At 37.6% G+C, this 12,908-nt stretch overlaps 1 protein-coding gene across 3 annotated transcripts; it reads left to right on the forward strand.

The window, feature by feature from the left end:
* The first annotated feature begins 857 nt into the window (after window positions 1-857).
* LOC127882068 (uncharacterized) lies at window positions 858-12,567 on the forward strand. 3 transcript variants are annotated; one of them, XM_052430486.1, is made up of 8 exons: window positions 858-984; window positions 4,590-4,718; window positions 4,989-5,117; window positions 5,314-5,445; window positions 5,716-5,844; window positions 6,114-6,242; window positions 7,961-8,077; window positions 9,707-12,567. In XM_052430486.1, exons 2-8 carry the CDS (start codon window positions 4,712-4,714, stop codon window positions 9,859-9,861), a joined length of 798 nt encoding a protein of 265 aa, XP_052286446.1. In that variant the 5' UTR covers window positions 858-984; window positions 4,590-4,711; the 3' UTR covers window positions 9,862-12,567. The 3 variants fall into 3 exon arrangements, with proteins under 3 accessions (XP_052286446.1, XP_052286448.1, XP_052286447.1); XM_052430488.1 differs by having other exon boundaries at window positions 5,716-5,801; window positions 6,200-6,242; XM_052430487.1 differs by lacking the exon at window positions 5,716-5,844.
* The last annotated feature ends 341 nt before the right edge of the window (window positions 12,568-12,908 follow it).

Here is a 12,908-nt window from a genome sequence, read left to right on the forward strand (position 1 = left end):
ACTCGGGCTCGGACTCTCGGTCTCAGACTCGGTCTCTTTGCCAGGCTCGGGCACGGACTCATGATCGGACTCGGGCACAGACTCATTGTCGGACTCGGATTCCGAGATACTGTCGTCACAGAGAGACACGTCCATGACCTCAACCGGTGGCCTTTCTCTACATGGCACACAAACAAAAGGGGTTCGATTACACCTTTCACCATTCTGTTGTACTGAGCAAGTGTTATTCCTAAAAGTATACAAATAGTCTTGATAGAAATGTCTTTGTTTCTTTTTTTTATCCATTAAATTCATTTTTCTTTTCAAAATGATAAGGACTTACATGAAGCATTCGGTATTGCTTAATATAAAAAATACAATTAACACAGCTTTTTATTTATTTTTAAATATGTTAAGCTGCTTCTGTAAACATAAGTGCATTTAATTGATTTTTACGCCGTCATGGCTATACATGTCATAAATTCTAAAGCGTCACTGATAAATGTTCTAAAGTGCTGGCAAAAATAAGGTTAATGCCAAATTCTAATATGACGATGACAATAGTTTTTATTAGGATGAAACTTTTACACATATTTATAGCCGTTGCGTACAATACCAAAAAAATCACAAAAAGCAAGAAAAACATATAAAAAACTTCACGTCTTTGATATATACAAATAATTTTTAGGAGGGTACGCGTTGACCAAATCGGGTACGAGTTGAATAGTGGGGGAACGTGTTGACCAAAAATTGGGTACGAGTTAACCAAATCGGGTACGAGTTGACCGAAGGTACGTGTTGACTTAAGGTACGAGTTGACTAGTTTCGCATGTTAGTGCAATCTCTTACACGACGGTTACATTACATTGTATGTGAGAGCAAGGAACGACAACTCTGCGTGGAGATTGGTTAGTGCTGTCAACGGGTATCAAGGGCGCATGCGCAGAAAATCAACATGGCTGCCGCAAACTGACTCGTGACTTGGTTTTTGAGGAGATTTTCGAGGTAATATTGTGCATAGAAATGTCTGGACCCGTTTGAGGTTTCTGCGGTAGGTTATATACACTTCAACACCGTTATTTCGAACACCGATAATCCGAAGTCACCGTTATTTCGAATTATTTTTCGGGTCCCGATTGTGGTTCTTCTTTGTTCAATGTAAAATTTCATTTTTTATCCGAACTTCGTTAAACCGAATAAACCGTTAATTCGAAGTGATTATGTCGGTCCCAACACTATAATTCGCACCTTATTATCAATCTTTAATCCGAAGTCAAAACTGCAAAACACTGAGCGTAATTTTTACACCTATGTCGTCTGCGCGTTGTGCGTCACAGCCGATAATTAGTAAATTACACCTTTGTCGTCTGTGCGTAGCATGTTAATTTTATAATGTCGTCAAAAGCCGACGACGAGGCTGACAACACATGAATGAACATGATATCTAATCAACGTGTGACCACATGCATCAACGACGTAAGGCAGTTCTGCGAGCAAAACACGCGCGGAAGTCAGTTCTTCAATTTCCTTGACAAATTGGAGCAATATGTTACACGCGTCCAGTTTAGTGCTGCTAACGCCGGTGTTAAGAGGGACATCGCGTCTTATTTAAAAAACAGTGACAGCGATTTTCTTTGTCCAATTGGAAAAGTACCCGTACCGGTCCAATTGGGAAAAATCGAGTCGTGAAAACCTCAAAATTGGGAAAAATAGAGTCGTGAAAACCTCAAATTGGGAAATTGGTTTATTAGATTTTTTGCTCCCAAATACTTTAAAATTGAAAACTAAGTGTTTTCAAACTGTCAATATTATATTTACCTAGGTTCAAGCCATATAGCTGCAAAAGGAAACTAACTAAAAGTTGCATTTTCCAAAAACAAAACAATTTTTTTTTTTTTTTACCTTAAATTGGTAATTTTTGGGACAGCAATTGGGAAATTTGTAGTTTTTTCGTAATTGGGAAAGTGCCGTTTACCGGTACTTTATAAAGAAGGAAAACAATCGCTGAGTGAATTCATTTCCGAAAATGTATTCATATGTATTTACATGTATGATGCGCTATGCATCAGGGTTTTTTTTGGCCTGATTTTATAGCCGAAATTCGGCTATGTTCCCAATCCCAAAAGTATACTTTTTTCCCAAAATGTGGCAAAAAATTCCCAATTTCCAAAAAAAAAAAGAGTCTAATGCGTATTTTATCTCATTTTCAATTCAATTACATCTAACAAAGTATTATATGATTTTGTTCTTTTAATTTGAATGATTATAAAGAAATCAAATTTAGTATTTCCCTAATCAGTGGACTTTTCATGTGGAAAAAAAGGCTAATTAATTTATTTTCCCAATTTCATGAAAATGCCGATAAAATTCCCAATTCCAAAGACATGGGCTATCTTCTCAAAAAGTGGAGAAAAAAACCTGTGCATTATGTTTTATATGTTCTGTAATTAGAGAACAATAAAAAGAAGAAAAAGAATGACTAGCAGATGACCCCTTTTGATTTTGAGGTCACTAGGTCAAAGGTCAAGGTCACGGTGACCCGAAATAGTAAAATGGTTTTCGGATGATAACTCAAGAACGCATACGCCTAGGATCATGAAACTTCATAGGTTGATTGATCATGACTTGCAGATGACCCCTATTGATTTTGAGGTCACAAGGTAAAAGGTCAAGGTCACGGTGACCAGAAATAGTAAAATGATTTTCGGATGATAACTCAAGAACGCTTTTGCCTAGGATCTGACACTTCTGAGGTACATTGATCGTGACTCGCAGATGACCCCTATTGATTTTCAGGTCACTAGGTCAAAGGTCAAGGTCACAGTGACAAAAAACGTATTCACATAATGGCTGCCGCTACAACGGACAGCCCATATTTTTTAAATAAAGCAGTTCACAAAATTATAATAAATAAGTAATAACTGAAGCAACAAACTCCTCAGAGGCCACCTACTGGTTTTAAGGCTCAAGTAGGGTTCAAACCCACAGCATTTACTTTTTGTGGTCAAAAAGTGCATTGATACAATCTAAAGGTGTACCGGGTAATCTAACATTTACTGTAAAGACATTGTGAGGTACAATGCGCGCACACACACACACATACACACTAGAAACACAGTATATAAAGTAAAACTTAAAGTTGGTATGTATTGACATCTGAAAATGTTAAAACGCTGTGAGGTACCAGGCACACACATGCACGCAGAAGAATGTTATGTACTTAACTGAACACATACAGACAGAGGTATCCATAGTCTATCGTAAAGGTAATAAATATATGAATAAAAAACATGGAGGAAATAATGACCAGAAATGTGTTGAAGTTTAGCAGAGCCAGCACCTCAGACCAAATTATCATGGTCTATGATCTCATTTACTACAATAATCAGACCCACCTCTGCACTTTGGCCTTTGGTGCTCATTTTGGAACCACAAGAGCTTGAATTTGAGTTGTTTTTTGAACAACACTGGACGGCTCATTTCTAGAACCACTCCCATTTTTATGTGCCAGAAAAGAAATATCTCATGTTAATGGTTTTATCTTTAATCAATTGGATTTTGCACCTCCATACAGTTTTTCTATTTTTTTTAAACAAATCAGTTCACAAAATTATCATTCATTGGTCATAACTGAAGTAACAACCTTTTCAGAGGCCACGGACTGGTTGTATGGCCTAATATGGGTTCAAAACCACAGCCTGTAGTTATTGTGGTACAAAAAATGAATACAAACAAAATGTGTAATATAACATTTACTAAACAGACATTGTGAGGTACGAGGAACACACACACACACTAGAAACACACTACATACAGATAGAGGTATTCACCAAAATGTTATTCTTTAAGTAATTTGTAAGGGATCACAATCAAATATCCAAAACAACCCGAAGATAGCTGACCATTTATTTTAATACAATCCTTACCCCTTAAGCTTGCCCTTTCTTTGCTTGAAACTGGAAAATTGAACGGCCGTGTATGGGAAAAAGACAGTGGCAAATATTGGACATTTTTTTCGGATACAATTGTATTTATTTTAGATTTTTATGCTCCCGGCATCTACTGATGCCGGAGGCATATAGCGATTGACCTGCCCGTCCGTCCAGGATAAGTAGATTTTACCGCTTCTATTAATTTTTGTTCTGTTTTTTGTCAGATTAAATTTTATTTTGAGAGCATTGACCTTGAAACTTTTAAATGTTTATAAATGTATGCCACTAGGAGATGCAATTCTTAGAAAGTGTCCTGCCTTTTAACAGTATTGTGACTTTCTGGGAATTTGTTTTTGGGTGCATACCTCTGTATGATGGCACTGCTTCTTGCTACTAAGTGCTTTCTTAAGGTTTTGTTTGGCCTGTCTGTCATTCTGTCTGTCTCAAAACTTTAAGGACAAAAATATGGGTCAAAATCTCTCAAAAAATAAGGAAATACACTCGTTTAGGTTTACAAAAATGTGGAAAAAGGGGGCTTAAGTCATCCTATGGTGACAGCTCTTGTTTGACCATATGTTTAGTGTAGCTCTGGAGGGCATAGACCAGACCAGTGCTAAACTTCCTGGATCACTTTATTACAGTGTACATTAACATAGTGTATTTTTCTCCTTTTACTAGACACAAAGCAGGATGTGGAGGCTGTGCCAATATCCCCGACCGCAGCGGTACATTAGGGTTGCAGTGTCGGTTCAAAACAAGATGAGGTGCCAAAGCCCCAGATAAATGACGCTTTCAAGTACATGACTGGTAGGTTCATTGGTTAGATACTTAAGCACTTGCTATGTATGTACCTCTGTTCTTCAACAGCTGTTCATCATCTTTATGCGTGAATACCTCAGTATGATCTTGAGGACTTTGTATGGGTGTGTACCTCCGTATAATTGCACTGTTTCTTGTGTGTGCCTCCACTTGCTTGGATGGTTGGTTGCAATATAGCCTAGAACAGACCTGTACAAATTGCCTGGATCACTTCATTACAGTCTACATTAACATGGTGTCTTTTTCTCCGTTTTCTAGACACAAAGCAGGATGTGGAGGCTGTGCCAATATCCCCGACCGCAGCGGTACACCAGGGTTGCAGTGTCGGTTCCAAACAAGATGAGGTGTCAAAGCCCCAGATAAATGACGCTTTCAAGCACATCACTGGTAGGTACCTTTGTTAGTTACTTTAGCACTTGCTACATCAGTATCTTTACTATTGCACTGAAACTTGTATACTTAAGGTTTGTTTGAAGGCAGGTTTTGTGTAAGTCCAGATGACCTTGACCAGACCAGTACAGAACTCCCATGATCACTTCATTATAGTCTGTATTACATCTGTGTCTTTTTCACTACTTTTCAGATGGCGTGCAGGAAGATGTGAAGGCTGTGCCAACATCCCCGACCAGTGCGGTACAGCAGGGTTGCAGTGTCGGTTCAAAACCAAATGAGGTGTCAAAGCCCCAGATAAATGACGCTTTCAAGCACATGACTGGTAGGTACCTTTGTTAGTTACTTTAGCACTTGCTATGTATGTACCTCTGTTCTTTAACAGCTGTTCATCATCTTTATGCGTGAATACCTCAGTATGATCTTGAGAACTTGGTATGGGTGTGTACCTCTGTATAATTGCACTGTTTCCTGTGTGTGCCTCCGCTTGCTTGGATGGTAGGTTGCAACATAGCCTAGAACAGACCAGTACAAACTACCTGGATCACTTCATTACAGTCTACATTAACATGGTGTCTTTTTCTCCTTTTTCTAGACACAAAGCAGGATGTGGAGGCTGTGCCAATATCCCCGACCGCAGCGGTACACCAGGGTTGCAGTGTCGGTTCAAAACAAGATGAGGTGTCAAAGCCCCAGATAAATGACGCTTTCAAGAACATGACTGGTAGGTACCTTTGTTAGTTACTTAAGCACTTGCTATGTATGTACCTCTGTTCTTTAACATCTGTTTGTCATCTTTATGCGTGAATACCTCAGTATGATCTTGAGGACTTTGTGTGGGTGTGTACTTCTGAATAATTGCACTGTTTCCTGTGTGTGCCTCCACTTGCTTGGATGGTAGGTTGCAACATAGCCTAGAACGACCAGTACAAACTACCTGGATCACTTCATTACAGTCTACATTAACATGGTGTCTTTTTCTCCTTTTTCTAGACACAAAGCAGGATGTGGAAGCTGTGCCAATATCCCCGACCGCAGCGTTACATCAGGGTTGCAGTGTCGGTTCAAAACAAGATGAGGTGTCAAAGCCCCAGATAAATGACGCTTTCAAGCACATGACTGGTAGGTTCATTGGTTAGATACTTAAGCACTTGCTATGTATGTACCTCTGTTCTTTAACAGCTGTTTGTCATCTTCATGCGTGAATACCTCAGTACGATCTTGAGGACTTTGTGTGGGTGTGTACCTCTGTATAATTGCACTGTTTCCTGTGTGTGCCTCCGCTTGCTTGGATGGTAGGTTGCAACATAGCCTAGAACAGACCAGTACCAGTGTTTTTTATGCCCCCGGTAGGCATATAGCAGTTGAACTGTCCGTCCGTCAGTCTGTCAGTGTGTCAGTCTGTCCGTCCGTCCGAAAAAAACTTAAACGTTGGCCATAACTTTTGCAATATTGAAGATAGCAACTTGATAATTGGCATGCATGTGTATCTCATAAAGCTGCACATTTTGAGTGGTGGAAGTTCAAGGTCAAGGTCATTTTTCAAGGTCAAAGGTAAAAAAAAAATATTTCAAAGCGGCGTTATCATGAAGCTGCACATTTTGAGTGTTGGAAGTTCAAGGTCAAAGATAAAAAATATTTTTATTTCAAAGCGGCGCAATAGGGGGCATTGTGTTTCTGACGAACACATCTCTTGTTATGTCTGTCGGTCTGTCCACCAAATGGTTTCGGGATGATAACTCAAGAACGCTTAGGCCTAGGATCATGAAACTTAATAGGAACATTTATCATGACTGGAAGATGACCCCTATTGATTTTCAGGCTACTAGGTCAAATTCACAGTGACTCGAAAGAGTAAAATGGTTTCAGGATGATAAGTCAAGAATGCTTACGCCTAGGATCATGAAACTTCATAGGTACATTGATAACGACTGGCAGATGACCCCTATTGATTTTCAGGTCACTAGGTCAAAGGTCAAGGTCACAGTGACTTGAAAAAGTAAAATGGTTTCCGGATGATAACTCAAGAATCCTTACGCCTTGGATCATGAAACTTTATAGGTACATTGATCATGACTGGCAGATGACCCCTATTGATTTTCAGGTCACTAGGTCAAAGGTCAAGGTCACAGTGACAAAATCGTATTCACACAATGGCTACCACTACAACTGACAGCCCATATGGGGGGCATGCATGTTTTACAAACAGCCCTTGTATTTGTTTAGATTTAAAAAAAAGTACTTCTTTCATTTGGTTATTTATGACCTTAGATATCCAGTATATTTAGAAATTCTCCACACCATTTCTTTATTATTAATTGGGTAAGGGTCTCTAATGTATGTGTAGTGATTTTGTTCTACAGCAGTACATCATCTACACCTTTGTCTGGAGTTTACACTTGTGTGTAAAGTGTTGTTCCAGATTCGCATGTGCATTTTGCACAGAAACATCCTTAAAAAAATAATAATATCTTGTGCAGTCCACACAGGCTATTCTGGTACAACACTTTCCGCGTAAATGGATTTTTTGGTTTTAAGAGTTTCTCTTCTTAATGAAAATCCAGTATTGGCGTAAAGTGTTGTACCAATATATCCTGTGTGGACTGCACAAGCTATTCAGGGACGAAACTGAACGCCTTTTATGGATTTTTTTAAAGGCAATTTGTTCTTAGCAAACATCTAGTTTAGGCAGAAAGTGTTGTCCCAGTTTAGACTGTGCGGACTGCAGAGGCTAATGTCTTAACACTTTAGGCAATTGTATGAAACCCAGTTCTATTCCAGAATGCTGCATATGAACTGTGTGAAGGTCTCTAATGCATGTTTATTTTGTTTTGCATTAGTACCACAACAAGACGTCTACGAACAGTTTGCTGAGAATTTACTAGCATCAGTTTTCCCACAAGGCCTGGCTGCAGCCTCCAAGCACGTTCATGACAGAGACTCAAGCACAGCTACAGGTTTAGTGAATTACTTAATAGTTAACCATTCCCACTTAGATGCAAAGTGAAAATGGCAAAGTGTAAACAGCATAAAACCAGAACAGCGAGCGAGTAACTCGCAATCTGTTCAGGTTTAATGCTGTTTGCTGCTCATCAATATCTAAGGGTTGGAAAAAAGCCTTTAAAATTTGAATCTTGTAAGAAAGATATTTGATTAAATTCAACTTTCTGAGAGACTTCAAACGTGTCAAAATACTTATCTAAGTGGTAAAGGGTTAATAGTTAAAACAAAACTGTGGAAAGAAAGCTAGACATGTTAAGTTGAAAATGCTTTAAAATAAGAGTAAATGTCATATATGTAGTATAATTATGCCCCCAAAGGAGGGCATATAGTGATCGCACCGTCCGTCCATCTGTCTGTCCGTCTGTCCTTCCGTCACACTTTGCGTTTTGGTTTCGCATTTTGGTTTCGAAAAATGCTCATAACTTCTATGTCCCTTCACATAGCAACTTGATATTTTGCATGCATGTGCATCTAATGGAGCTGCACATTTTGAGTGGTGAAAGGTCAATGTCATCCTTCAAGGTCAAAGGTCAAAAAACATGTATCAAAGGGGCGGAGTAGGGGGCATTGTGTTTCTGACAAACACATCTCTTGTTTTTTACAAATAGGTTTCCGCTGTCCGTGCGTGCGTTAGACTTTTTATTGTTTACGAGATAAAGTCCACAGTTTTCATCAGGTTCTTTTCAAGCTTCTTCAGTGTCTTTATATTAATGAGGACTCGAACTCTATTGAAAAAGGGTTACATCAGATTAAAAAGTCCAGAATTATCTCCCCTTGAATTTGAGAAAATTGTGAAATAAGGCTTGTTTACGCAATAAAGTCCACAGTTTTCATCCAATCATTTCCTAACTTGCACAGTGTCTTTATATAAATGATGAGTCAAACCCTATTGAAAATGAGCAATATCGGAGTTATAAGTCCAGAATTATCTCCCCTTGAATTTGAGAAAAAATGAAAATCTTTAACATTTTGCCATAACTTTTGCAATATTGAAGATAGCAACTTCATATTTGGCATGCATGTGTATCTCATGGAGCTGCACATTTTGAGTGGTGATAGGTCAATGTCATCCTTCAAGGTCAAAGGTAAAAAAATAAATAATTCAAAGCGGCGCAGAAGTGGACATAGTGTTTCCGACAAACACATTTCTTGTTTCTTTACATATAAAGTTCTATCCTTTTGAAACTTCAACGGATGTTTTATGTCATCAAGGGCCAGAACCCCATTGAGAGTGAAGAAAATTTGTCCAACTTATTGTTGAAAAGGAGCCATTTGAAGTTTAAATTTTACGTTTCATCTTTTTTATGCGATAACTTTCCCATTTTTGTCAACCATCTTTTGTGTGCAAATACCACTGTGTTAGTTTGGGAAATTTTGTGTGCGGGTCTGTGTTCTCTATCCAAGCCCTTGCTAGGTTTAAAAATGTTATTGAATGGGTCTGTTTCACATTAACTGTTGTGTGCCAATGTTTATAAAGTATTAAGGGGGAAACAGAAATGGCTTTCTATAAAAAAAAAGCTTCCAGGTTTATTGTGAGGCAAATCATTTGACTTGTCATTCAATTAATGTTTGATATATTTCAGGAGAAGTAGTGAAGCTTACAGAAGATCAGCACAGGCTACTTAAAACTTTGTTCAAAACAAATATAGCAATAAGAAGGGAACTACAGAAAGATGAGTGTGAAAAGGTTTCTAGGAAACATGAAGCTCTTCAGGACCTCACCTGGAAAAAAAATTAAGAACACTGTCCATAATTGGATAATGGCTGAGAAACGGAAAACATAAAGATATTAACATTCAGAATGTAAGGCTCATTTACTGAAATGGATCATCATTATGTGACTGAATTACTGTAAAGGATAAGCACTATTAGACTAATTGTTAATCATTATGTGATTGAATTGTTGTAAAGAATGAATACTGTAAGGCTTATTATCCCCCGCCATAGGCGGAGGGATATTGTTTTGGCGTTTTCCGTCCGTCTGTCTGTCTGGCACTTTTGTGTCCGGAGCCATACTTTGGAACTGCTTCGGCGGATTTCATTGAAACTTGGTATGAGTATATATATGGATAAGAGGATGATGCACGCCAAATGGTATTGTACACCATCTGTTAATAACGGAGTTATGGTTCTTGTATCTTGAAAAAATGCTTTTTAATATATGCTTAGAGATTTATTTCCATTAACACGTGAGCCAGAGCCACGAAACTTGCCATGGGTGTTCTCAATCGTCTGGGGGTGCTTCACATTCAACACCCATAATCCTAGGGGCTAAGGTCAAGGTCACACATTGAGGTCAAAGGTCACAAATTTGTTGAATTCTTCATTATTTAGTTATTCCTTTACTATGCATCAAGGTATTCACATCAAGGGTCAAGGTTACACAAATACTTCATGTAAGGTCGTACGCTAAACCCCTAAACTGACCAGCATTTTTTCCATAATTATGTATACATCTTTGTACTTAGAAATTACAGGTTAGAGATTTTGTGCTCCATCAAGGGAGAGCATATAGTCGCTGACTTGTATGTCCTTCTCTCATAATTATATTGCGCCAAAGGCGGAGGGATATCAAATTGATGTTGTCCATCTGTCCATCTGTCAGTATGTTCATCCGTCTGATTTGCACCCATCTTTGAACAAAATGTATGTGGCGGGGGATATCAATTCAACGAATTTGCTTGATCATCATTTTAAGATTGATCATCTGTAAAGGATAAACATTGTAAGGCTAATTGATCATCATTATGTGATCGTCAATGATTATATGTGCAGTGATTGAATTACTGCAGAGTGTGAGCAATGTTAAGCTAATTGATCATCAATGAGTACTGTGAGGCTACTTTTAATCCTCATTATGTGACTGAATTACTGCAGAGGAAAGGCACTTTTATGCTAATTGATCGTCAATGATTATATGTACAGTGATTGAATTACTGCACAGTATGACCACTATTGGGTTTATTGGCCATCATTATATAATTGTCGTGTGATTGGATTGCTGTAGAGATTGAGCACTGTTAAGGTGATTGACCATCAATATATGACAAAAATACTATAGAGAAACAACACTGTCTGGATAATTAATCATCATTTTATGAAAGAAATACTGTAAATACTTATAAAACAGTTCAGTATGAGCTTATTTCATGGAGTAGTAATTCTTTTTAGGTGTTTTTTTGTTATTTCAAACAAGGTTTAACAATGTTCTAGTTATTATTTGAGTAACTTGTTATAATTGTTTAAGCAATTCTGAAAAAGTTCATTAAATTTTTATTTTAAAAGATAAATCTAGACAGATCATGTTTATTATATATGTTTATTAGCTTACCTTATATTATATATCATACAATTAACACTTTAGAATTTTTGCTCATGCCTTTTTGCCTTATTTTATATTTCTGAGCAATTCTGATACTAAAACTTTGTTGGTTTCCTAAAATGTGCTCACATTGGTGTTTATATCCCTTTGGCAAACATTTGAGCTGGAAAATGTTCGAATTTAAATAACTTTTTTATTACCAATAGGAATTAATCTCTCGTAAGGGATTTATTGAATGACTGCACTGATATAAATATTGCCATAACCATTATCAAATAATGTTGGATATAACACTGAGAAACTTGTGGCTGCATGTTAACTTGAAAGAATGCTGTGGTGTCTTTAGGTCTTTTATGTAGTACCACATGTTGTTTGACGGATTCAATGCCAGAGTTCAAAACAGATTTTCTACTTACATTTTCTCAGTTTATCATTGACCTCCAGTAAAGGACCTTTCTCCATGACTGCGCTCATATAAAATTCTGCCAAGCTCCAGCAGGAGGGGTGGTTTTCACTCCTGGTGTTAATTTTGGCCCAATCTTAATGAAACTTGGTCATAATGTTACTATTGATGAGTTCCGCATTGGGTTGTTTTGAGAAAAAAATAGGTCACTGGGTCAATTTATAGAAAAACCTTGTTAACACTCGAAAAGTTCTCAGTTTGGTCCCAATCTTGCTGAAACTTGGTCATAATGTTACCCTCTAAAATCTTAGACAAGGTTGTTATTGGATTGTCCAAACTAAACTAGGTGTTACTAGCTTGAAGACAAGAAGTTGGGGAGTAATGGTCCCTTTTCCACTTAGAAATACATGTATCATGATTTTCGAAAAAAAAATCATTTCAGTCCAGGTTTTCTTGTTAACCATGCACACTATTGGGAATAGTTGTTTACCATCATGGCCTTCACCTTTTATTGACAAGTTCTCTTTCTACTGACAAGCACTTCGAATAGTAGAGGGCGATGAGACAGTTCTTATTGCATAATTATTAATATGCAAGTAAGCTATAGAAAAACAGCTGTTTTTTTTGTTCCTCATGTTTAAATACTTCCTTACAAATAGTTAATTAATTTTTGTTACTCGTGTTAAAATACTTCCTAATAATAAAAGATACGAACTCTTGATTTTTCTTTTCTTCTTTACTTCGACTGTTTGAGTATTGTCACAGCCAGGTTATTGTCTGCGTGTAAAAACTGGACATTTTCAAATATCTTCAAAACTATCAGAGGAATTAATCTGAATATAGACATAACATACTATGAGTGTGCTGTGTGTGTGTCCATAATGAGGTAAATACCACGGTACGATTGTAACATGCTATGAGTGTGTGAGGTGTGTGTCCATACTGAGGTAAATACCACGATACGACTGTGACATACTATGAGTGTGTCATGTGTGTCCATACTGAGGTATATACCACAGTACGATTGTGCCATACTATGAGTGTGTGTGGTGAGTGTCCA

The sequence above is a fragment of the Dreissena polymorpha genome, chromosome 5, assembly GCF_020536995.1.
Source record: "Dreissena polymorpha isolate Duluth1 chromosome 5, UMN_Dpol_1.0, whole genome shotgun sequence".
Lineage (NCBI taxonomy): Eukaryota > Metazoa > Mollusca > Bivalvia > Myida > Dreissenidae > Dreissena > Dreissena polymorpha.

Coding starts and splice junctions, on each gene's coding strand:
- LOC127882068 (XM_052430486.1), top strand. Junction 5,118..5,313: donor CGCTTTCAAGCACATCACTG/GTAGGTACCTTT, acceptor ACTACTTTTCAG/ATGGCGTGCAGGAAGATGTG. Junction 5,446..5,715: donor CGCTTTCAAGCACATGACTG/GTAGGTACCTTT, acceptor TCCTTTTTCTAG/ACACAAAGCAGGATGTGGAG.